The sequence below is a fragment of the Coffea arabica genome, chromosome 2e, assembly GCF_036785885.1.
Source record: "Coffea arabica cultivar ET-39 chromosome 2e, Coffea Arabica ET-39 HiFi, whole genome shotgun sequence".
In the NCBI taxonomy this organism is placed as follows: Eukaryota; Viridiplantae; Streptophyta; class Magnoliopsida; order Gentianales; family Rubiaceae; genus Coffea; species Coffea arabica.
In genome coordinates this window covers 5,769,490-5,795,439 of record NC_092313.1, presented here as the reverse complement: position 1 = coordinate 5,795,439, position 25,950 = coordinate 5,769,490, and the positions used below count along the sequence as shown (strand labels likewise).

Genomic DNA, 25,950 nt, shown 5'->3' with positions numbered 1-25,950 from the left:
TCACTCTCCTCTCCTGTGGTTTCAAAAATATCACAAACCTCCCCTGAGGTTTAAGATTTTGTAACAAAATTAGCCCATGATGTCAAAAGTAAACATAAAAAAGTATTTTCAGGAAAGAAGGGAAATTTTGTTTCCAAAATGCCCCTGAGTTAAGTGTACAAGTTATATTAGTGAAATAATGAAAACTAATAGAAACAAAAAATAAATTAGAAAAAAGGGATAATTTCAGATACAATATGTTATTTATCAATAATATTATATCAAAAGGTTTTACTAGATGATTTTTTGTTCCAATTGCATATTAAATCAACCATTAGTGCTTATGAGAGTGCATTAAATATTTAGTAGAGAGGTAGTTTACTTGAATAAGTAGCATGTATATAAATATTTAGTGAATGTACAATCTAGTTGAAATAATGTACACCGTGTTATTGACCAAGTACGATGCATAGAAATTGTTGAATATGCAATTATTTGTTCACATGCATATTGCAATTAGTCATCGCAGTAATACGCATAGTGCAATGGTATGTATACATTTGGAATGATTATTGGTTCTTTGACTCACTTGTGCATCTCCTTACAAGCTGCAGTGGATATGTAATTTTATCTATATGACTAATACTAATTTGCCTGTAAACACCTTATACGAGGTGATCTATGAGGTACAATCAGTTTACAAATATATACATTATGTTAGATGTTAGTTACTTGACTGTGTATATCTATAAAAGGTAGTGTAATGGTACGCATAAATTTGGAATGGTTAGGTGTTAAAAAAATGTACATCATGTTAGGTGTTAGTTATTTGATTATGTATACATATAAAAGGGAGATTAGATATAGCGTAGAAAAAGTAATTACGTGAATTGGAATGTATTTGTCCTGATAATCACGAAATATTAGCTGACTTGTGATGGTATTTAAGTCTTTTTGGACATGATGATGTAAGAAATGGGACCTAAATTCTGACTGAAAAAGTTTGTGATATTTTTGAAATCACAAGAAAGGAGAGTGAGACTGTCAGAAAACTCAGGAGAGGTATCTGAATTTATCCCTTTAATTAATTATCAACCAACTTATGAGATAATCTATAAGCCAACTAGTAAGGTACACTTAATATTGTTATATCCATGACGCGTGTGTAAAAATTAAAATTTTAAAATAAAATTTTATACAATTATCATTCAATCAAAATTAACAATACATACACTATCATTATAAAAAGGATTAATCCTTCTTTTTACTATCATTATAAAAAAATTAATCCTTCTTTTTAAAGCAAATTGTTCTATTAAGCCTTACTATAATATTTGGGCACAAAGTTCAATGTCATTGAGACGTCCAAAATTATCCAGATCTATCATATTTCTCTGTAATCTGGGTCCAGTCCCGCCCCAAAACAAAAAAATTATAGGAATCGTCTATAGGATTTTGCCACGTAATCCCAATTATTCCCAAAATTAAAAAAAAGGGAAAAAATTCGCTATCATACAGTTTCAAAGGCAGATCACGAATTCAAAACTAGTTACAGCAACATATCTACAGTTCCATCTCAAAACTGAATCTACATCATCTCTGAAAAAAAAATTTTAAAAAAAAATAAAGAAATGAGCAGAAGCGAATCAATCGAATCTCCCGTCCCTAGACTTGGGAAAACCATCATCAGAACTGGACCCACAAGAGCCATCTGCTTTCTCCATTTCCTGCTCCAGGTTATCTCTGTCAATGCATCTTTTAAGGACAAATCTATCAGATGACGACACAAAGCCTATAGCTGCCACGCTACTTGTAATTGCATCGATGTCCCTTGTTCCGCTGTAAAGACCCCTGCTCCCAACTGAGAGAATGTTTTCCATCTGATTACCATCTGTCAAAACCGAAGGCAACACACCCATCAATGGCGGGTTGGGCTGATTAGAACTGTTAATAAGCAAGCGGAGCGTCTCCCTTGCACTCTTTTCCACCATAGAATCTGCTTCAGGAACGAGTGGACTAGCCAGATTTGGACACATTGGTGGAATAGCATTAGAAATAGCAGGGCCAGCACTTACTAAATAACCTTGGCCAGAGGAGCACACATCAATTACAGGAATGTGAACGATCGGGTCACACATCAAGGGTGTAAAGGTAGGGATCTGCTGCGAAGCTGGAATAGACAATGGCAACCTAACCAACGGCTCTGGCAGAAGAGGGGGGAAATCTAAAGGAACAACATCTGCCAGGTTAAGAGGTGGCTTCGATGCCAAAAGGCCAGATGACCTAGTAACTTGTAACAAAGTTGGTAGAGACACCAAGTCAGATGATGTTGTAGAACACTGTAAACTTTCTGTGGCACATTGCCGAGTTGATGCAACAGGAGGGCACCAGCAATAAAGAGGAGAGGAAAGAGAAGAACCCATGGAAGAAACTTGGTTTGACGAGCCAAGAACATTATCCTCACGAAGAGGTACAGACTCCAGACGAGTGGATGGAGGGAATAGACTAGTTTCAGTTGCTTCTTCAAGTTTATCCTCAGCGTGGTTTAAACTAGAAGCAATTGGGCCACTGGCAGATGGCATCGCAGCTAGATTGTCAATGCATGATAAATAGCTGTCACCACGTCGCCGCAACCTTTCCCTGGAAACACTTCTCAAGGACGCTAGGTTCCTTGCTACACCTTCTTTAAAGGAACTAGGCCTAGGGCTGAGACTACCCTGATAGAGTGGGCTGGTCTTTGATCCTTGACCTAAACTCTGCCTGGAACGAGACGGCTTTGAAGATCCTACCGGCGATTGAACATTAAGTTCAGAAGTTTCAACTGAGGTATCTAGAGATGAGGTTAACGAAACAGCAGGAATTCCACAAGCATTAGTCAACGTTGGTCCAACCAGATAAGCTCGAAGATGAATTGCAAAACTCTCCAGGCGTGATTCGCTAATTCCAGTTAACTCAGCCAGACAAGGTTTTCTTTTCAACAGATCCTTCATCTATACGAGGATAAGAACAAATCTAATTAGTACTGATGCTAATGCATGCATGTTTAATTTGTGCTAAGAACACCAACCTTTCTGAGCAATTCAATCCCCAGAAGCCTAGACTTTTCAGAACACCAAAAGTAAAAGATCTCATCACTGGGGATCTTTACACAGAAAGAACGTCCAGACTTATCAGCTAAGATCTCTTCAATTTCCACAGCAGAACACTGAGTCTCAGATGTCAAGGTTACAAGTCGCTCTAGCAAACCATCATCTCCAATAAATGAAATGCGCAAGTCAGACGTTGGCAAAAGTGTGAGATTCAAATTTCCCCTAAATGGCAAAAAGAAATGCTGTAGTTCAGTAAACAGAAAAAATACAACTCCCCCGAAGTAACGTAGCAGAATATACCTGACTTCACAACTTATACATATTTTTAAAAAAAAAAAAAAAAGCTATCATAGAAGATCTCCCTACGGATCAATCAATGCGCAGCTCTAGATTCCCTCACTGACACGCACACATTTATGTATATACACGTGGATGCACTATAAGAGAGAGTGACATAAATACAAATATAAATTTACATCTGTGTGTTCTGCCACCTAGACTCAGCTACATAATCTCTCTTCCTTGTTCAAATCCTAATTCCATTTGGCAAAGAATCAATTGGGAGGGACCAAACTTCAATTTGGTAGAGCAACCTGATTTGTGTGCCAATATAGTAAAAAAAAAACCATAAACACCAGGAAACGATGTTTGCATCGACCTCATACGTGGATAAGAATCAAATTACCATTAATAGTTCTAGTAGTAAAAAATGAAATAATTTCCACAAATTATAATTTTCCAAGAGATGATGAGCTGCATAATCGTGATCCTAAATATTACTACCATTCATTTTTTCATTGAAATCCCTATTCTACATATAAAGCAATCAGCACCTAAATTGCTAGGCTGACCAATTAATGGACAAGATTATGACACTTAGCCACCATTGTCTAACTGAAATTGGTAAAATAGTTGCCAGCATGCATTGGCAGGAAAACTGCTAAGTAGATTTAACCTAGGGTTAAGATAAATGAAAAGTATAAAACAAATAGAAACCAATGTCTTCAGCTAAAGAACTTGATCCTAGATCCTTGCAGAGGCATTTTAATTTTGCATTGATAATAGATAGCAATGCATATATAGAACAAGAAAATAATCATACTAACTCAGAGAGACTAGCAAATAGAAATGATCAAGAAAATCAAATTGCCCAAGATAAATACACAATATAGGAGCATGAAGCTACCTTTACTTCTTCTTAATTCAGAGATCATAATAGTATACGTCCACTTTCCCTACAAGTCAAAAGATATATTTATTTGGAAGGATGAACATCTACACCATTAATAATTTTAAAAAACAGCTTCCAACACTACATTCACTCAAGTCACCCACCAGAGTACAATTATCCATGACAGGTAATTCCTTTATACAAGAAGGAAAGTCAGTTTAACCAATACTAACATCAACTAAATTTTGGGACAGGAATAGAGCAATACGGTCCACAAAAACATGGCAGATAATTATTCCATGAGCATTTGGATGTATGGCAAGCATACCAAAGAGTGATGTTAGAAAGATTTAAAAAAAAAACTCATGCATAAAGACATCAGCATAAATAGATCCACAGTCAGACAACTTAAACACTATGATAACAATGACCTCACGCACCCAACAACAAAAATTTATCAAATTAAAAGGAAAGGATCTACACCTCCATTCCAAACCCATGTAATAGAAAATATTCAAAACACCAACCTCCATGGTGTCGTCACACGTCAAAATGCACCTCCTAGCTATGAACAGTCTCATATCAAGATGGGTAGTCTAAGATAGAATCCAGCATGAAGTACCGATCAAGTGATGATTAAGATGCGTCTGCAATTCATGTACAAGACACTCAAAATATAAACCCTAAACAAGTTTAGGGACAGAATAATGACAGTTTTCCTAGAAAAGTTTATTCCTATGGAAGCCCAAGAAGGTACAACACATGCATCTAAATACATACAAAACAAAATCAGGCAGTTCTCATTAGAATTCAACTGAAAGGACAGCACACTAAATCCTAAATTGTTAAATTCAAACAAGAAAATTCAGCAATACAATAAATTCAAGCAATATGAAACAATGATAGATTTAAACAAGAACATTCAACAGGTAAGCGGACAAAATGACAAGTCAGAAAAAGGGTATCAGCACCATTACACTTTATATCCTCCAGCAGGAGTAGATACTAGAGAACAACCAAAGAAAGTATATTAAAAACTTAATAAGGAATGCTAAAATTGTCAACATCACCACCAAAAAGTCAGATAAAAGCTAGCAACGAGTAAAAGCATCAGACCAATGGACCTCGTGGGGAAGCTAATAATATGACACCGAAAACAGAAAGTTATGCTATCTGTTTTCAAGGCTCATGCATTAATCAGAACTTCAATTAAAAAACTTCTACAAAATGAACTCCAGAAAAGATAAAGACGCAACACATTAACACCACTCTTAATTTCTTCCAACCCAAAATTTCACGTACCACACCTTGAACATTTCAGAGTGCAGAAACCCAACCATCTAGTGCTATAGATCATACCCTGAAAAGCAGCCACAATAGCAAACTAAACCCACTCAAACTTGTAAAATGGGAATTCTACTCCCATCCCTAATACCACAAACCAGAATCTCTTATCATCTTTAATAGAAAGGTCCTGATCTCATTTAGAAGAGCAAGATATCCTTTTCATCATCTCAATGATACTGGACAAAACAAAAGTATATGTTATGAACTTTACCTGGTTATAACAGCAAATTGAAATTAACAAGATTTTCAAAAGTTTAATTGGTCAACTTGTACCTAGACGCTAAAACATAACTAGCACAAGCAAAAATGAAGCTTAGCAATCACATAGCACACATCACTAGAATCCATCTGGGAGTGTAAAAATCGCCACTACCTTGTAGCAGTTGGACAAAAAAGGCCCCCTATCTTGTTGATCCTTCCAACGCGAACAGAAACAAGGGGGGCACACAAGCACCTTGCTAGCATGCCAACCTCTGATGGCTCAAACTGCTGTAATATGAACATAATAAGGCTGTGTTAATGAAACAACAAAGTTAAAGCATAATTACACAAAACTACAAGCATCAAGCATAACAGCATATTATAAGCTGGGCACTATCAATCTGACACCACCAAAATGTCAGTTCCAAAGAGTAACTCCAAATCCAAGACTTGTCACTATACTAGGCTCTATTGGGTACCTAAATCGCTTACCCACAAATAATTATGCAAATTTTGTTCCTCTATTCATGCTGAAATGATGAAGTTAAAGCATTATTAAACTGGAAGCATCATTGACAACAGGCACAGCATATTACAAATCGAGCAATCTAAAGATGACATCACCAAACTTCCAGTTCCATTCAAAGAGTGATTCAAATCCACAACTTGTCACTAAGATCGGTTATATTGGGTATTTAAGTCATTTATCCGGAAATCATAATGCAAATACTTCTTCCTGGTCGTGCTGATCATCAAGCTAAACAAGTTTCTCCCCTTATCAACTGAAAATGAATGAAAGCCTAAAGAACCAAAAACCAGCAAAACTAGGCTAACATATCAGAAGAAAGAAAATTGGGAATTGGAATTTATCTTCCAAAGAGAACATTAAAAACCATGAGCGAACAAAATCCCACCAAAAACTAGTAATCAATGAAACTAGATTACCAGAACCAGCGAAATTTTGAGTAATCAAATGCAAGGTAGCATTAAATCTTTGCAAACTAATCATTATCAGACCACAAAATCTTGTTAACGCGAATATTTTGTAAAAGTACCTGGGTCAACTGAGCAAGCAAGCGATCTTCAGCAGCACCGGTGGAGGCATTCAGCTTGAGCAACGGCTTCAGCCTCTCGTCAGCCCGACAAGCACCGATAACCTGCACATCCAGCGCGCGAAGCCACTGCACAAGATTATCGACTCTATCGCTTTGCTGGAGCAGTAAATTCCCGCCCTCCTCCGCCAAGATCTCCGCCGTCACCTCCGAACCTCGCGAAATCGAAGAACTCGGCCGCAATACACTAGACGAAGCATTAAGGGTTGATGTCGAATCATCGGAACAACCGCTGCCGCCATTGGATCGATCGGTGCGATCCTCTGCATCGTTCATCTTCCGATCGTTCATCGATTGGCTTTTTCCCGAGTTATCCATTTTAATAAACTTCCGAATAATCACGAACAAATATATCCTCGATCGGTACCAAACCCTAAGCCGATTCTCCTGAATTGCCGGCGAATTTGATATAAAATCTTTTAAAAAGTATAGCTACTATCAATGATTTAATTCGCCTCTCCGATATCCGAACGATTAACAGCAGCAAATGGGATGACAAGGAATAGAGACACGCTTTATATAGGGAGGACGGGGGATCCCCGGACTTGAATAATTTTACTGAAATGCAATCAAAGGTGACTTTGGAGTCCGGGGTCTATTTGCTGTGGGCAATCATGAGTGGGTGACGACGTCAGCTGATGTATGGATTTGGGTGGCGGTGGGATCCACCTTTCGACCAATGGGGGTGAAGATCGGAGTGCCAGGTCATCGACACCGTTCGCTGGTTGGTTGGTTTGAGTATGAATATTGTCCAGCGCGTGTTGTTCTGTTTATCTTCAACCATACAAAAAAAATAGCTAAATAAATATTATTAAACTAAAAACCTGGCTTATGTTGAGAAATATCTACTTGAGTTGTGTCGGCCTTATAAATATCTACTTGAGCAGCACGGTGAAGTCGCTCCTCTTACACGAGGAAATGGTTCACTCCAGTTTAGACAGCCGGCTTATGCTATCCGCTATTTGCATGTTTCGTACTACACTTTTCTTCGCTTGTAGTTGTCGGCCTGATTTTTCCCCTTTTTTTGACCTTTTTAGCGCAAGTAGACTGTGTATGTTTAGAATTTGACATTTCTCACTTGAGCTCTCTTCTTAGATACTAGTATTCTCTTCCCTTCCCCTAACCCATTTTTCTTTTTCCTTTTATTTTTTTCTTTAACTACAAATTTGTGATTCTTGATGATGAACTTCTTAAAATAGAAATAGCTCGTGTTTTGCAATTGTCACATAAGATTTTTTTTCTCCCAATATAGTCGCAATGGTTAGCTGTAATGTGTGTGAGAATAAGTAATTGCAAGCTATGAAGAAGTAATTAACAATCTCATGGTAATAGATGATCTAAAATAACTACTATTAACTACTAACAATACCAGTGGACTAACATAATTTAAGAAAATAAGTCCTCCTTGTGATTGGATGGTACGTAGAAAGCGCGAGGTCTGAATTTCAGATTTTTCATTTATATTATTAAAGAAAAGGTCCTCCTTTATATTTGATTCTACGTAAATGTTGAAATATTACTAAGTCCAAGGTTGTGTTTGGATTGCATTTTTCGTGATTTTTCATGAAAAAATTACTGTAGTAATTTTTTACGGAAACCGGTAATCCAAACAAGGCCCAAATTACTTTCCACCGTTTCTGCCACCAATCATGTTTGCATTGCCTAAGATAAAGCCAACGAACCTTTACGTAGTTGATATAATGATAGCACATTGTCTTCTGTCTCCTAGCATGTTATGTCCGGAAATCATTTCCTTCATGTTCCAATAATTGAATACCCAAAAGTTGGTACATAACAATTAACAAGTATTGAGATCCTAAGGATGCAAACATAATATATTGTGCTGTTATTGTCTAAACTTACATTTATGTGGCGATTTTGTACAAGATCAGAAAACATCTCATGAAGATAACCATGAAAAATGTCGATCGCCACCTATAGGTACACACCATAACTGCTGCAGTTATTTTTTTTTCCAAATATGATAAATTCTTTACTAAATCTACACCTACTTTACACTAAGGGAAATGGTGGAATATAAAAGGGTTCAATGAAAAATTCGGAGAGAAATGAATAGTCAACGAATCAGATCGGTGCTCTTGCACCGACGGATGAAATTTTCAAAAAATTCTGAACAAGAATGCAAGTCAAGGGATAACTGCTGCAGCTATGGATCATAAGGACTTGTATAAACAGAGTATATGGTGCAAAAAAACTCACTAAGTCGACAAAATACCGAGAATATTCAATACGCCTAAGAATTTGTAAATAAAGGACAAAATCTACGCCAACGAAGAGTGAATATTTGCCATTGGTCACAGTATGAAAGATGTTTTTCAACCGTCATGTACAACACATTTTGTTAAAATGTTACATTTAAAATGAAAAGCCTTAAAAATTTTTATTAAAGGGAAACCACATACTTTTTTCTTATATATATATATATATTTGATATTTTGTGTCGAACTGGAAAAAATTGGCTAGTCATGCATGAGTAAAGTGCAGCACAGTGAAGAAAGTTTGAAGCGTGCACAGAACTCGTGACAGTAGCACGTGTGCTCACTAGAACCAAAAATCATCATATAATTTTCTAGTAGTATTTAATAAAAGCGTCCAGAGTCTTGGGAAAAGTAGTAGCGTGGGCTGGGCCTTGGGCGACGGGCAGATGTCAGAAACAATAATCTGATTTGACAAACTCCGAAAACGCGGATGCAGGGAATGCAAATGCAGTCCACATCCGACACGTTGTTAAGGTCCAGGAATTAAGACGGACCGACACTCAGCCTCATTTATCAACATCAGAGAGCCCTACTTAACGTAACATTAATATTATTGCCAACCAACGACCTGAATTAGTATATTCCGTCCACCCAAATAAAAGATAAGGTATATTCCCCTATTCTGGGAGTTGTGGAAAGTCATTCTTCCTTTTTTTTTTTTTTTTTGTTCGGTGCCTATTTTATTTTTGGGTTTGATTTTCTTTGGTTCGTAAATAGAGAGTTAGGGTTGTAAATATTAGTTGATCTCGTGTTAGGATCAAGTTTTTAGCATGGAAATATTCTAGGAATAATTTCAAAAACCTCATCTAAGGTTTCTTATGGTTTCACCTGACACTTTCAAATTTTCAAAAATCTCACTTATTTCTCCTATTTTAAATTTTTTTTAATAATATTTGAAACCCATTTCAAAATATAATATTAAAAAGCTCATTCTGGAAGAGAGAATACAATTTCATTCCAAATTTTCTTTTTTTCTTGTGATTTCTTAGTGGCCATAACATGCCAAATTTATCTCTTAATTTTTGTCAATTGATCGATGTAGTTCTTTAATGAAAAATTAAAAGTTGATAACAAGATCGAAAAAATCTTTAATAGTTTTTGTGTAATTGGCTCAGACAAGAAATGATAAATTACTTAAAAGTATGAATGATTTATAATACTCTTAAAAATAACATGTAATAATTTACAACCATGATCATGCATTTTTTTGCACCAGTTTAAAAACAATACAAACAAATTTATATAATTTTTAGCATGTTGTATCTTTTAATTTCCAACCATCGATTTAGACAAAAAATTAAAAAGTTTAAAAATGCAAACATTTTATAAAATTTCTTAAATTAACTCAAAATACATTATAGCAATGTATATTTATATTTGTAACTTATAAAAACTTCAAATAAACAATCAAATATTAACTCTTGGCATTTAAAGAACACACTATAATTTGTCGAATTAGAGTAAACCTTCATACTTTTTTTTTTTTGTTTTTCATTTATTATTCTTTATTATTACAACAACAAAAGGAAAAATTTGGGATGATATTATATTTACTATCTCAAAGTGAAATTTTCAATAGTATATTTTAAAATGGATTGTAAATGATAAAAAAAGCTTAAAAAATGGACACAAGCGAGATTTTTCAAAATTCGCTGTACCCATTGAAACTATCAGAAAACCTCAGGGAGGTTTCTCAAATTATCCCAGTATTCTAACCTATCGTTACTTGTTAGCCTAAACAAAAGAAAAGAAATTTATTAAAAAGCAGAATAGACAAAAATATAAACCATTCTCAGTGAGGAGGACCGTCGAATTGGTAGTGACAATTTTCAGCGAAGGCACAAGAAAAGTCTTTTTATGAATTTTGCGTTAAACGGCCAGGCCGAACCCAGTGAATCTACCTTGCTTTAATTGGTAGGTCTAAAGACGAGTCAACCAGCAATTTATGAACCCGCTTACAGTTGTGTTACATTTATAAAGAAATCCCGTCAAGACTAGCTTTAACATGGTTCAGGGTTCTCTTAGACTTGGCTCCTGTGTCTCCATTGAATGGTTTTTATCCAACATGGAGCAATCAACAGTTTGATGTTTACAATGCAACGCTGTGTTACATGGAATCAATACTGACTGAGACAATCATGGGAGTAGAGGAGGCTGAACAAATTGAAAAAATGCGACATGTCTACATCATTGATCAAATCAAACATCAAAGCAAAAACGCTTAGTGAGCAAATGTTATGCTAAAGAATTATATCTGATCTAAACCATCACAATTTATGCTCTTTTGGATTATCAGCTAGCACTGTTTGGTTAACTATTTTTATTTCAAATCATGAGCATTGCAAGTAGCCTGAGACAGAGAAAAGTGTTTAATGTAAAGGAAGGGCATGTTAAACAACTGATAATGGATAAGCCAGGATTGTATTATAAGTTCCATAAAGATGTCCAAAATTCAAGTCCTGACAAATTCATCAGTTGAATCATGAAAACCATATGGATTTCAACAGAACTGTTTTCTGCTCCGTTCACAAGACATATTTTGAATAGTCTTGTCTAAGCTCCATTAGCTTTTTTACAAGCACAATCTTTACCAACTTCATCTGTTTCATGTAAGAGTCACAGAACCTACTTCAGTCCCGGTGGAACGTATAGCTGATGAGCAATGTCACTTGCTCTTTTTACTTTCTCTAGTATACTCGTTTACTAGTCCCTCAACATCTTTCCAAAACAGGCCTTCCACCAAAACTCCATCCTTTGTGAACCTGCAACAACACACAAAAGCAATGAGGAAACCTGAAAATTGGCAACACGTGAAAATCCCAATTAAATTAGGATTTTTTTTTTTGGGGTTGGGGGGGAGATAGAGAGAGACCACTGGGTAACGCTCTTGGTAAATTCCACTTGAGGCTTTGCAGATATTGAATCAGGATCTGCGCTCGCTATGGTAAGTGTGTACATATCAGAAAACCTTGGCAACTTGGAAGAGACAACTAGCCCAGTGCTACTAAAAGATTCCTGTGAATAAAAAAATTACAACTTCAAGGTGACTATCATCACAAAATATTACTGTTCAGTGGTCCTCTTAAAAAGAAAAGATCACCACATTAAGTTACAAGCCAATCAAAATATGACATTTTCACGAAAAGATAAAAGCTTTGTTGCAGCTAGCATTATTAAGGTTCATCAACCGCCAAGACTTTTCTCCCCACAGCAAAATTGGTAACCTACTCAAAATACCATCACCTTTTTTTGCGTTTAAGATGTCATGTACCGCATTTACTGAACCTTCCCCATTAGGCAAAGAAAGAGGCTCATGCATAAATATGCAGGTTATGTCCCTGATGATCACGAAAGACTTGTCTACATGGGCAACAAGCCTTTGGCCTTTCATTTCATCAGGTTCTCTTACAACACATGCAACTGTTGTTCATGGTTATTAATCTACAGAAAAGGGAAAAAAAAAACCTAGCACATTGCCTGGATCTTAGTTCTAAAAAGGAAGGTTCTTCATATGAGATTAAGACTAACCTCCAGCACAATTAACAATGGCCTTGGGAAGATTTGGTAAATCCAACATCATGATTAGAAAAGTCATGGCACATACGCAGAATAAATTCCTAAAAACATCACAAGTAATACATTAAAGCTGAAAAGCATAAAAAAGTGGCATCCACTGCTCTCAGCCACTCCATTTTATCACACAAGGAAGATAATCAACAAACACGAGGAAGATTGCAAAAAGTAGTTAGATCCCCAGAATAAATTTGCTGAGCAACTTGACCCTCAACCATAAACAAAAATCCCAAACCCATAATGTTAGCAGCAATTTACTTAAGGACTTAGATCTAAAATTGGAAGCTTAATCAAATAGCAAATGCTACAGAAAGCTCAAGTATTTGCTATCTTGTTAAAGATCACTAATGTGTAGATTTGCTACACAAGCTACATGCCATTACAGATGAAAGAGTCTTAACTACAAATGGATAGTTGAAGCCTCATCAGAGGTGGTAAAGGCAATTATCTCTTGAGGTAACCCAAGTCCAACTAAAAAGTCAATTTGGAATGTAACCTACAAACCGTGCTCAATATGACCATTAGCCTGCCAGACCAGGACATCTACCCCTCTGAAGTCTGATTATACACTAAGAAGGACCCCAATATAGTTAAAACAGGCACAATTAGGATGCTAGTGGCATAAACATCAAAAGAAAAAAGTGCAACAATGATCCATCAAGGTGCATGAACTCCATTCAAGTGATATCTAAGCTAGTAGCAGAAGCAAACACGACAGAAAAAAGTTCTGCAAGTCATATTCACAACTTCCTAGGACCGAGAGCTTGAATCCAATACTTGGTGGCGTTCAGGCATAAAAAGTTAGTACTCTACATGCTTCTTTAAACATAGGCACAAAAAACCACGCACAGCAGAAGCTATTTTGACACATAAAAAAATATGTGGGAAAAGGAGGAGAATAAACACAAACGAATACTCAATAATTATATTAACTCAAAACTTAACAAAAAACACAACTCCACTCTAGCAGTACCAGTAGTTTATATATACTAATCAGTTTCCTAAATATCAAAATCCAACAATAGAAAACAAATCAGACTCGGACTTCAACCACCTAAAGAAGACTAATTTGACTTCGACATGGATAACTTTTTTAACCGACACAAGAAGTCCAGGAAACTAACTAATGTAATAGTACTTTAACAATTAGGTACCTAACTTTAAAATAGCTTGGCTCAATTTCCATCAAATAATTTAAAAAGATAAACTATATAAAAATAGGATGTCAGAGTCAGCAAACACTTTGAATAGTATAAGAAGGACAGTAAAGAAAGTATCAACTTGTGATATGTTCTGCAAATTACTGTCAGACCCACTCTGCAATTAGAGATGGATAAATCTATTCTCTAACAAACTTCAGACTATGACAAAAAACCGAACCTGTGTAAAGAGATTATTTTTCCTAATGTACACAGTTAGCCTGATTGCATCATATAGAATTTGCCAAATGTTTCCTTTAACACTTCATATACATCATTTCACCACCTTCACATCTCAATGACTTCTCCTAAAAATTAAAAAAAAAAGGGTGGCCCATCAGGCATAAGCATCGAAACTCAAAAGAGGAAGTATAAAATTTTTATCTTGTACGGCACCAAATATTATCTAATGCAACACAATATGGGTTCTTTTCAAAACAAATAGGAAGAATATCAAAAATCATGCTAGAAACTACAAACCTAGCAATCCCACCAAAACCATATAATGATCATGACAAATTGGTCATAGATAGCAGTTGGTACACAGATATTATCACTGAATGACATCCTGAAGGAGTTACTCTTTGCTTCTACCTCCTTCCCTAACTTTTCAATAGTGTAAAAGCCTTTTCTTAGTGTTAGTTCCTATAAGTCTAAAACATAGGGCTACAGACTCAGTGTTTAATTAAAAAGGAATCTTCTCCTAACAATCATACCAAAACAGAGATAAATGCAGAGATAACTAAACATTCCTGACAGCAACTAGTTCCCAGAAACATGGAAAAACTTACAGCAGGAGGATGGGTGAATAAAATCGCATTCTTTTCCTTTGTATGTATGATCAGCTGAAGAATTCCGTTGAACAAAATATACTTGCCAGAGTCAAAGATAAAACAAACAAGACAATTGAAGATAGATACACAGTCAAGCTCTACAGCATGGTAGTATTCTTATAGACTTCATTCTTCACAAACCATAAACCGTCAAATAGAACAAGGCAACAAACATAATGCAGTCTGTGTTTATTCTATGCAAATATGTTTCCTTTTACAATTTTCATAAAAATTTAAAATGTAAAACAGCCCATATAGAAAATTTATTTAGCAAATAAGAGCATAATGTACACACTCCAATGGCATTGCCCTGAAACATCCAGATTAGACAAGCAATTTTAAAGCCATGGCATCAATCACCATCCAATATCCATAATTTGCACCTCCTAGGCATAGAATCCTTTTCTGCTTCATATTTTTGCTCCAAAACATACAAAATTTGTACCCTATTAAAACTGTCCACATACAACAGCACCCCTTTACCTTTTTCTTTAGAGGAATACCCAACCAGACGCTGAAAGTTTCCCCTTGAAGAATGTTTTCTGATGTAAAAATCTCTCATAAAGAAAAGTAGCCGGAAAAGGCAGCATTTTCCCAAAACCCACACAAGCAAAAAAATCAACTCTCTTTTTCTCTACCAATTTTCTGCCTCTGTCATAAAAAGATAAATTCAGATAGCAGAGAAATTGAAGGACAATAACTAGAATGAAATTTCTATCAATCACGACTACATTGAACACTCTGAAAGGATATAACACGATGCAGCCGATCAAAAAGTTTCGGTTTTCAGGAAATTTCTTGTTGTAGAACTGAGCGAAAAGAGCAATTATAATGATGATGCTTCCCATCAGCAATCTGACGTTACTCATCCTTACATCTTCAATGAAACCTTTGCCGGTCACGATCTGCATATAACAAACCCTAAAATCAATTTCCCCGAAAACAACAGTTCAGATGCATACAGATGTACCACGGGTCTAAGCATACCTCAGTGACAGACTCATCGAGGAGGTGTTTGATGGAGTGGTGATCCAGAAGATTAGCCTTTTTAGGAGTGTTTTTGCTGTTGCTGGTGGTCGAGGAAGCAATAGTGTCTCCTTTCTTGTCCGTCATTTTCCTCCTCGAACTAGGGCTTTTGTCTGAAAATGGAGTGGATTTCTGCGACTGACAGTTACAAGGTCGAAGAAGACGTCAGGACGCGGGTCGTTCGTATTTCAGCACTCGTGGTAGGAGGATCTTTGGGCCTAAAAGCCTTAAATCATTGGGCTTCTACTACTATCACTCCTAGTGGGCAAAGCACTCCATTAGCGCGCACATTAAAAAAAAAAAAATATATATAAATATAATAAAATCTTATTCTCATTTTTATCCTTTTATTTTGCCTCTTTTCTACCTGGCTTAACAATACAGTAAACAGCTGCAACCCTCTATGAAATAATCTGGTAGCCTACTCTCTTCCATACCTCTTTTTTCTTTTAGCTTTGTTGGTTGTTTTCGATGCAATTCTAGATGCACCAACATGATAAAAAAAATAAACTTCTAATGCTTTGTATTTCAAGATAAGAGGAAAAGAACAGTGGCTGATTTATCGAGTTCAAAAATCCATTAATGTTTATACAATCAATTGTGATTTGTACGCATCAAAGTACAGTGAGATTAATAAGGACAAATCGCTTAAAAAGGACAAATCCCTAAAGCTTAAAAAGGACAAATCCCTAAAGCTTTTCAATCAATCCAGTGAGATTAATAGCTGAATAATTGTGACACATCGCTCAATCATCTGTCAGGCATTGGTGAAAAGATTACAAGGTAAAATATCTGACATAAGTGCTAAAACAGGCTAAACATATTTTATTTTCCTTAAAATATATATGTTCTACCCAATACAATACAAGAATCATCTTTCCGAAAGTATTTGCAGCAAGCAAATGTATGATTTACGAAGATACACGTTGGCGAGAATCCCATACAAGAAGAATCACGATGAAGGCTTTGACTTCACCATTTTGACGGCATCCTTCGTTAATAACCATCTGGTCCCCCTTACAAGCTCTTCCTTGACCATAAATAGAACAGCAGCAGCAAGAACGCTCTGTACGATTTTCGTGCCCATCCCCTTGTAAAATCCATAAAACCCTTCATAACGTATCATCTTGATGAAAGCATCCAAGGTCCCTGAATTTGATCAAAAGCAAATGGATAACTAGGTAGGAACAGGAATCAAACAAACACAAATCCAAGTAAATTCTGGCAACTTTTACTTGAACCTGTACCTCTAAATTCAACTGTTTTTCTCACCGATATTATACCTGAGACATTTTATTAGCTCAAAGCTAAATCTGGAATTCCCACCAGGTAGCATCTTCTAAACCCATAGCAAAGTTCCCAAAATGGGCAAATGGGCAAATAAACGGCCAGATGCAACATAATATATTCAAATTGCATATTGGGTATAAATGTCTTGTGTGACCAATGAAGAACAAGTATTAGCTGCAGACAAATGAAATAGGTTCTACTACTACATTTCCATTGTGGGTCGACAAGTGACATTTCCATATCCCAAGGGCTAGTCAAAATGTCCAAAAAAAGGTGCAGTCAAAAAGAAACTGTAGGATAAATTCTAACTCTCATCAGAAATTAAAGAAATAATCAATCTACACACCTCTATAATGATGTCTTTTATCTCCACTGGCTACTTGCTTTGCTTGAAGTCTAGACTGCAACAACAGAAAGAAATAGAAAATGAAACACTTGTGTGGTAACGATGAGCTGCAGTGTGATTAAACAAGCCGACCATCAAATTCTTGAAGAATTGGTTTGCCTTTAATTAATAAGCACTGCAGCATGACTGCTTGATGAACATTTGGAGCCACGATTGCCTAAAATGCTCTGTGAACAGTGATACCACCTACTAAATATACGTCAAGGAAAAAAGTGTTTTCCCTGATAGCTAATTAATTATGACAGCTAGTGCACCAAATGGAATGCTATTTAATGTGTATCAGAAAAGTACCCCCATAGAAACGTAAATTCATTGCAAAGCAAGGCAAACCATTATATATGGCTGATAACCAGTCCACCCTAACCTGATTTCACTCACCATAAGCAACCAGCTCATAGCCCTCTGCTTGTTAAATATGTTTCCAAATCCTCATATATCATGCAGAAATTGTCCATCCAGACTACATATTACAACTCTAAGCACGCCAACCACACTAGTCCAGCCAAGAGCTACAGTTCCCACTGCCCCTCAAAAGTAGTATCTCTCACGCATCCAGCTGTAATGTTAAATAACTCGTCCTGATCCTCCTGGATTGTTGAGAATCAACTCATAGGGCACATGTACTTGCTGTTTCTCTACAAGATGGTTTATCATTCTAGCTGTTCTATATCAGATGATTTACCATCTTCCAAACTTTTTTTTGGACACATTTTCTAATTTCATATGGTTACAATGTCTTGGAAGTCCCATTTCATGTAATGGGGAAGGCTCTTTAGCTATCTAGGCTTACTTTATGCATACATAGACAGTGGTACCACTTCTATTACAATCTCCTGAGCTCACAAGTGTAATGTTTCCGCTATTAGCATGCTTTCTAAGGTCGCTTCAGTTACCTTTTTCTCTAGACATAGCTTGCCAGTCTTAACCTTTTTTGTAAGGAGACCAATAATTACTCAAGCACTAATACCTTATGGTACAATAGCAAGATGCAACGCATGTCTACAAGAATTTTCACAAATATAGAATAGTTGAAATTTCATTTAGAAACTTATAAGATAATGCAAGCCGTTATATAAAGAAACATGATGTAGAAACTTATTTTACCTTCACAACAAGAAGAGGATATGTTACAACCGTAGCACCAAGTTTTGCCACAGCTCCAAGCAAAAAAACCTATGCACCAGATCAGTTCATTTACATTTAATAACAAAAGTACATGCTAATACCCAAAATCTCAGGGTGAAGATAAAATTTGTTTGGATGGGATGTACAACAGGAACAAGGAAATAAAGCAAAATTGTATGGATGGGAAGTACAACAGGAACTAGGAAATGAAGCAAGACTACCTCCAAAGCGGACACATCATTGCTACCTTTCTTGCTTGATGCACGACGTTTCTTCAGCTTCTTCAAAAGGGTTTCATACAGCATAAATTGTATTGAAGGATTGCTGACCTGTTGTCAACAATGAGAACAATCATTGACCACATTGTAGAACTTAAAGCAGTTATTTGTTCCATACCATGATCAACGTCGGAAAAACACCTCTCCAGAATCCTGAAACTCCACCTTCATCATAGACTTCTTGGATCTGTGGGCAAGCATCACAGAAGTAAAAAAATATGCACAACTCTCATGTCAACAAAATATGTAGAAGCAATAGTTGGGAAAGTGCTGTCTAACAACTCTGCATTGTTAAGCCATCAAAAGAAACTAATAAAAGGAGAAATCACAAATCATATGTACTTTCGGTGTTTTGACATGTTGCACATATTCTGCAGCGATACAAAAGTTAAAATCAATCTACACAAGAAAAACCATTAAACAGAATCTTTATACTATATAATTAAGGTTCTACACAGTAAAGATATCAATTTCAAGACTTCACAACCAGATGAATCTCATAGTGGAACACTACAATCTCTGGCTGAAATCATAAGCAGCATGGTATATTTGACCTTCATGCTCTGTTGCATACAACAATTTTCTGATTTCTCATTCCTCTCTCTAGAAAAAACTTGACATAGTTCGTATGACTCTTCCTGAATAATTAACACTAGAAGAAATTCAATTAGGTAATCATAATACTAGTGTAAGTATTCTATATCGACATTGTAGACAACATTAATTGTGACAGCTTAGTTTATTAATAAACTGTGATTACCATGAACAAAAGTTATCAGTTGGTCAAACAATCAAGATTCTCTTATAAAAGACCAGCACATTTTGCTATCAAACTATTGCTCTGTTTATAACATCAAATGCAGAAGATAATGCTGATATTGCTCAAATTTGTATTAACCATGTCAATATTGCACATCAAACTTAATAGATCAGATATATTTCTATAACTGCAAGCTTTTTTGACTTCCAAATCTTTAAAGGTACAAGTCAAGGCTCTATGAAACTACACAGGCCTAAAAATCATACACCCTTGGGCCTACTCAGTCTCCATCTCCTTCTTTAACTGCTTTGTAGTTTTGCATTGGCTCTGTTCCATAATGCCACTCAAAAAGTCCAAATCACACAAACCATCAAACCATGAAAGAAAGATGTAACCAAAATTTTAACACTTAGAAAAATAATAATGGAGAAGCATCACGGTTAAATATGCAGCAAAATCTTTATCCCAAAAATTTAACATTTTCAGGACCAACTATACAGTAAAAAGTTATGATAAAGTGGAACTTCAGGAGTCCCCATTAGATATTAGATAGATCGTTAAAAATATAAGCTACAACAAACACGTGTACATAACTGCATGGCAAGTCCCAAATGGAGGAGGTTCTAGAGCAGCAAGAATAGTATCCCCTGATGAAGTAGAGTCAGGTTGACAATTTCCTGATTTCTTGGTATGAGTCTGCATGAGAATTCAAGAGAAAAAGAAGCACAAATATGAAAACATTGAACAGAGAGAGATCGATCTAGTTCATACTTGTCTAACAATGAAACCAATATCATCAAGTTCTGTTTCTTGTCTTAGTTAGTTAAGAAGCAAAAATATCTTAATTCTCTTTCTTTTTAAACATTTCCAAGATGGCTTTGAGAACAAAGTTAAATTTTCATGGTTTTGATCATCAAAAACCATATGCAAGGTGCAAATAGCAGTGTACCTGCATTCTGGTCACAACTACCCAAATAGGATTAGTCAGCAAAACATTTACGCAGCTGTACAAGGAAAAACAAATGTTGCTGTTATTTGCTGAACTCTTGCGACTCAAACAGTTGATAGAGGAAATTTATATTTGTCATTAGAATAATATGCCTAAGATAAAAAAATATGAATCTTGCTCAAAAATTGCAAGGAGGAAAATTAGATTTATTAGAATCATATGCATGTGATAGGAAATATGATATCAACAAAAATTATGTGCCTAAAACCAATCTTTTCAATTATGGGATAGCATCACAAGTGCCAAGCATAGTCAACTTGATAGTTCTACAATAGACTGGTGAATCAGAGGTATACTGGAATCTGGAAAGGCAAGGAGATGTATCACTCTGAGATCTCAAAAACAGAAGTTTAGAATGAGGTATTTGTCATCATATCTGGGTGCAGTTCTCAAATATTTTTTCCCATGAGCTATTAATTGCATGCAAAGGTAAATCAAGTAATTCTCAGAAAACTCACTTATATATTTTGTATCTGATAGATTATACTTGATGCAATTTATATTTCCCGGCATGTGGATGCTTATATTATGCTTACTCTATTGGGCAATATCCAAGCGAAACTCTCAAAATATTCAATGAGATATGGGCAGAGATGGATAGAATAAAATCATCCAACAAAACAAAATAGATGTTATACCATCAAAAATTGCCTACTTGTTCTAAATTTCCTTTTCATTAGAAAAGTCTATACTTAAAATTTACTTCCACTCATCAAACTCTACAAAATTTTATTTGTTTCCAAATGACTCTGGACTCAAGGTTTTAAATAGCATTTAAAAATCTGAACCACAACATTTCTTTACTATATTCAGATATTTGGCCAACCCAAAAAATCCCATCATCGCAAGCTAATGGAGGTTATAGCAAGGAAGGACCTCCAAGAACTGGCTGCTACTTGCTTTAGTAGCCTGAGCTAAAGAGGTCCAACTTCTTCTTTTAGTTCTAAACACAACTTGTACAATTGTATTTACTTGTGAATAAGAAGAAAGGCAAGAACAAACTGCAAAATATATTAGTTGATAAAGAATTACAATGTAAAGATTAGCATGTGCTACAATTAATTTTTGAGGTAAAAACTATTGAACTGCATCACTTCAGCAATTTGCATTATAAATTATAGTCCTGCCAAGAAAGAAGAGGTTGCACCAATAGTTCAAAGACATAGATGCAAGATAGGTGTCACAGCATATCAAACATTCTGAATCTATTGGGTAATTATTTATTCTGCAATATCTACTCCACTTTGGTGTATTCATATGCTTTCTGCTGCCCAATGAAGCATGAACATTTCAGATCAAGGCCAAAAAAGTATACCATTGCTGCTACTAAAGCTGGAATCAATGATAATGATCAATCAAGGGTATCCAGCAGGAAATTATCTCAATCTATTCCGTAGAAGTAAATTACCCGGATAAAGCAGCCACCACAAGTGATGAGAACATCCCAACTGATCCATCACCTACACCATTTCTCCTTCGTTGAAGTGCTGCAGCTTCAGCCTTACTCCTAAATATTTGATAGAAATAATAGTAAACACCCTGTACCATGGACATTGCAATTGCATAAAAAATTAGAGGTCCAATTACCAGGGTTTGAAGCACAACTTTATATAAATGTAATTTTGCAATATAGCCACTAGGAAAAGGTAAAGGTAGACTCAAAGAATTAGGTATTTTCCACAAATGAAGTTAGTTCATTCATAGCAAAGTTAGTTCATAGCACAAGTTGCTTTTGAGAGAAACAAAAGGCATAATATTTTACTGAAGTACTTGTTGTTTGGTTTACTGATGTTAAGATTACAAGTACAACAGCAGACAGCAATAGGCCATATGCTTTCACGCCGTAACCTCCCTCCTAAACTAAATTTATAAGAAAAGGTCTATGGATCACATGACAAATCAAGCGCAAAAGATGGCAGTAGAGAACAGAATAACATTTCTGATTTTAGATCCTTTCGAACTCCAGAAGGTATTACAAGGACAAGGTACAATTAACACAAGTGAAAGACATCCACAAGCCTCCTATGGTAGATAGAGAGAAACTTAAAACGTCAGTAGTTTGTACCTCAAGTTCAAGGTGTAAGTATTGTTAATTGTAGAATATCAGTCATATAGATGATACAGGGCATCATATGAAAGCAGCTCCTCCGCACAACGAAAAGTAGCAGGAAGATTAAGTCTTTTGCACAGCACAATGTGAACTCATAATTCATAATGAACAAGTCGTATTACTGGATATAACCAGGATTGTGAAATCAGGATTACTTTGCATTTAACCTCACAAAGAAAGGTGACAACCATCAGCGTACGCACCTGTGTTTTCATATTTTATATGATTTTGGCCCAATAAAATGTGAACCAACAAAGCCACGTACATACTAGATACTTCCAATCCTTTGTGTGTATCTTAAAATAAAATGTGAATCAAAAAATCCAAAATTTTCTGCAGAGAATTTGAGTTTCTTTGAACCTTTTTTTTGGTTGTTGGGTGGGGGTGGGGGGGGGGGGTGTGGCGCAACCTTTACAAGGACAATTTCAAGTAATTTCACCCGCTAATATGAGCCTCAGCAGGAACCATTACCAGTCTCTGTTTCTGAAAATATTGAAATAAATGAAAACTCCTATCTAAGACAGTGGCACATTTCCCAGTGTCACGGAACCACATGCTTCACTCACTTATAACTATTGATGATAGTTAGGAAAACTCTCCTAAAGTCACTCCAAGTAGTCGGCTTTCGCAATGATGGCTCTACATCACCGATTCAATACTAAAATAAAAAGACCGCGCTTTGAAAGATATTTCTCATGTCACGAAATTTACCACTCAAGGACAATTTTCTATATAGTTATTAGCAGCCACGGATTTAAGGGGGGGCTGGTGGGGGCTTAAGCCCCCCCCCCAAGCCGCCGGAAAACCCCCTATATATAGGGGATTCCGGCGGCCAGCCCAGCCAGTTGGGCGGTGACGGCAACGTGAATAATCAACAAGATGAAGAAGACCTTGTGGATTATTCTCACTTTCTGTTTGAGCCTGATCCTCCAGGTCTTTTTTGAGACAAATAAATAGAGGCAAATGGCAATAGCAGTAGCGAGTGATACACACACACATCCATTTTCTTTTCATGACAAAATTGTGTAGTGTTTTATACTGGCAAGTACTTCAGCGGAACCTATGGAGAATGATGACAATCTAAATTTTGTTTTCCCCTTCCTAAAAATCTTTCTTATTCAAGGACAATTAAGAGTATTTGGTGTGGATGAGGCCAATAAGGCGGACGCGGGAGTCGTCCAACTTACCCAATTCGGAACTGAAAGACATTGTAGGCATTAATGCAGGGAAATAACATGAGAAGTACTTGCAATCTTCTCAAGTAAAACTCGAAAAACTGATGAGGCTGTAGACAACATTAATTTATTTTCTTTTCTTTATTTGTTTGGTTTAGCAAATTTGTGTGAAGAGATCATGTCCCCCATGATGACTTGCGAGTTCATAAACCCATGATGACCTGCGGGGGCTTTTCTACCAATTCAAGCATTTTAAATTTGGGAACCTTTACTCAATTCTTCAATAATGCCTTGCTAGATTAAGAGGAATAATCACACACATCGCTTTTTTAATAATGATAACGGGCCGGATAAATACGTATGCGGCCTGCAAATCCTTCAATTCAATGCTTTCTATTTCGAACCATTTGGTACTTATTGGAGAAGTCTATGTATAGAAAATAGATGTAGATTTATTTTGCAATTAATCATTTAATTGCCCGACCAAGACCAATGGTCTTCTTCCTTCGCTTTTTCTTTTTCAGGATGCATAAAACTCCGAAACTGAAGAAGACAGAAGAATTGTTGGGAACCTTATCCCATACTTGGCATTAGTTCTACCAGTTGCGATTGCTTCTGTTGAAAGAGTATTTTCTGCAATGAATATTGTCAAGACTGATTTGCGCAACAAAATGGGAGACGAGTGGATGAATGACTGTCTGGTTGTATACATCGAGAAGGATATTTTTGCAACAATTGAAAATGAGCAAATATTGCAGCGTTTTCAACGGATGAAGACTCGCAGAATGCAATTGCCTCCTCTTCGTTATTCGAGTGCAACAACTACCAATACTTCAAGTGTTAATCAATAACAAATTTTTTGGTATGTATAATTATATGTTTTTATTATTTTTATAATTATTGATTCTAAATTTTACTTATTAAATATATTTATTTCGTCACAAAAAAAAAATTTTAATACACTTCAGCCCCCCCAAAAATAAATTTCTGGCTCCGTCCCTGGTTATTAGTGAAACATTTTAGCCGTCCTAGTATATTTCCTAGCAACTGTACGTGACAGCCACCACTAGTGATAACCAAATGCACAGGCAGCGTAAGTTAGCCGTAAGGACACGGACATGAACTAAAATGAGCTGACCTGAGATGCAGCTGTGCCGACCAGAGATGGAGTCAAGCCTCCATACAGCCGATCCCAACCCTCATGCCTTACGACCTGCAGATCATGCAGCTAAGATCAAACCGGAAAGGGAAAAAAAAAACTAAAATATGCAAAACCTCTCGGAATATTAAAATTGGAAGGAAAAGGAACAAGGAAACACCTGGATCATTTGTTCAATAGTTCCATGCCTCCTCTTCTCCCGTTTCGGATCCCTCTCCGTTTGTTGCCGCGTATTTACCTAACAATACAAAAAACACGTCAATAAGCAACTAAAACAGGATCAGCAAAATATTCCGGCGAGATTAGAATTTTAAGTGAGGAATTTACGGTCTGGAGAGGATACGTGATGAGTTGAGCGATGATACCACCACCGGCACCGGCGAGTCCATTAATCAAAGCGTCCGACATAATGAACTTTTTGTTCTTCTTATGTTTTCTCTCTCTCTCTCTCTATCAATTTCTTGTGTGTTAATTAATTGAAATTTGGAGAAACAATAATATGATGGAGAAAATATCGAAATGGGAAGTATAAGTATAAAAAAATTAGGAAGCAGAATCCGTGAAATTGGGCAGGGGTACTGTGTAGTGTGTAGGGACTAGCGAGGGAAATTAGAAGTAGAGTAGCTAGCAAATGAAATCAAAGTTACGCAACCGCGCAGGTTCTGCAAGAAGTTAAAAGGGGTTGGTGTTCCGTTTAAAGGAAGTAAAATGACCTTCCTTGTGTAGACTGGCGTGGGGTCGATTTGGACTTTTCTTTTGGCCATTCCTACAAGGCTGCAACACAAAACAGAATCACAAAACCTTTTCCATGAAATTTATGAAAAAGACC

At 36.2% G+C, this 25,950-nt stretch overlaps 3 protein-coding genes and 1 non-coding gene across 6 annotated transcripts; all 4 read right to left on the bottom strand.

The window, feature by feature from the left end:
• Positions 1–1,463: 1,463 nt before the first annotated feature.
• Positions 1,464–7,454, bottom strand: LOC140036564 (uncharacterized). Its single transcript, XM_072078433.1, has 4 exons — positions 6,843–7,454; positions 5,960–6,075; positions 3,047–3,290; positions 1,464–2,969 (listed from the first exon to the last, which is right to left on the bottom strand). Exons 1-4 carry the CDS (start codon positions 7,215–7,217, stop codon positions 1,626–1,628), a joined length of 2,079 nt encoding a protein of 692 aa, XP_071934534.1. The 5' UTR covers positions 7,218–7,454; the 3' UTR covers positions 1,464–1,625.
• Positions 7,455–11,580: 4,126 nt separating this feature from the next.
• Positions 11,581–16,011, bottom strand: LOC140036563 (signal peptidase complex subunit 2-like). Its single transcript, XM_072078432.1, has 5 exons — positions 15,771–16,011; positions 15,537–15,688; positions 14,742–14,823; positions 12,051–12,193; positions 11,581–11,940 (listed from the first exon to the last, which is right to left on the bottom strand). The coding sequence occupies exons 1-5, from the start codon at positions 15,894–15,896 to the stop codon at positions 11,844–11,846; spliced, it is 600 nt and encodes a 199-aa protein (XP_071934533.1). The 5' UTR covers positions 15,897–16,011; the 3' UTR covers positions 11,581–11,843.
• LOC140037422 (small nucleolar RNA snoR74) lies at positions 12,442–12,568 on the bottom strand. The gene has a single exon (XR_011841327.1). It is a non-coding gene; the product is annotated as a small nucleolar RNA snoR74 (small nucleolar RNA).
• Positions 16,012–16,499: 488 nt separating the features above from the next.
• LOC140036562 (peroxisomal nicotinamide adenine dinucleotide carrier-like) lies at positions 16,500–25,785 on the bottom strand. 3 transcript variants are annotated; one of them, XM_072078428.1, is made up of 11 exons: positions 25,449–25,785; positions 25,282–25,359; positions 25,101–25,175; positions 22,086–22,216; positions 20,618–20,672; positions 20,263–20,364; positions 19,027–19,095; positions 18,852–18,959; positions 18,610–18,678; positions 17,446–17,500; positions 16,500–16,958 (listed from the first exon to the last, which is right to left on the bottom strand). In XM_072078428.1, exons 1-11 carry the CDS (start codon positions 25,527–25,529, stop codon positions 16,762–16,764), a joined length of 1,020 nt encoding a protein of 339 aa, XP_071934529.1. In that variant the 5' UTR covers positions 25,530–25,785; the 3' UTR covers positions 16,500–16,761. The 3 variants fall into 3 exon arrangements, with proteins under 3 accessions (XP_071934529.1, XP_071934531.1, XP_071934530.1); XM_072078430.1 differs by having other exon boundaries at positions 25,465–25,625; XM_072078429.1 differs by lacking the exon at positions 17,446–17,500 and having other exon boundaries at positions 16,506–16,958; positions 18,878–18,959.
• Between the last annotated feature and the right edge of the window lie 165 nt (positions 25,786–25,950).

What these genes read in the sequence shown, in the direction of transcription:
- LOC140036564 (XM_072078433.1), bottom strand. Translation starts at nt 7,217, where the DNA reads ATGGATAACTCGGGAAAAAGCCAATCGATGAACGATCGGAAGATGAAC. An exon ending in TGCTTGCTCAGTTGACCCAG is followed by an intron (nt 6,076 to 6,842) that starts GTACTTTTACAA and finishes TTCATATTACAG; the next exon opens with CAGTTTGAGCCATCAGAGGT. An exon ending in GGATTGAATTGCTCAGAAAG is followed by an intron (nt 2,970 to 3,046) that starts GTTGGTGTTCTT and finishes ATCCTCGTATAG; the next exon opens with ATGAAGGATCTGTTGAAAAG.
- LOC140036563 (XM_072078432.1), bottom strand. Translation starts at nt 15,896, where the DNA reads ATGACGGACAAGAAAGGAGACACTATTGCTTCCTCGACCACCAGCAAC. An exon ending in TCGATGAGTCTGTCACTGAG is followed by an intron (nt 15,689 to 15,770) that starts GTATGCTTAGAC and finishes TGTTATATGCAG; the next exon opens with ATCGTGACCGGCAAAGGTTT. An exon ending in TTGATCGGCTGCATCGTGTT is followed by an intron (nt 14,824 to 15,536) that starts ATATCCTTTCAG and finishes TGACTCTGGCAA; the next exon opens with GTATATTTTGTTCAACGGAA.
- LOC140036562 (XM_072078428.1), bottom strand. Translation starts at nt 25,529, where the DNA reads ATGTCGGACGCTTTGATTAATGGACTCGCCGGTGCCGGTGGTGGTATC. An exon ending in GTGGTGGCTGCTTTATCCGG is followed by an intron (nt 20,673 to 22,085) that starts GTAATTTACTTC and finishes TTCCTTGTACAG; the next exon opens with CTGCGTAAATGTTTTGCTGA. An exon ending in TAGTTGTGACCAGAATGCAG is followed by an intron (nt 20,365 to 20,617) that starts GTACACTGCTAT and finishes ATTCTCATGCAG; the next exon opens with ACTCATACCAAGAAATCAGG.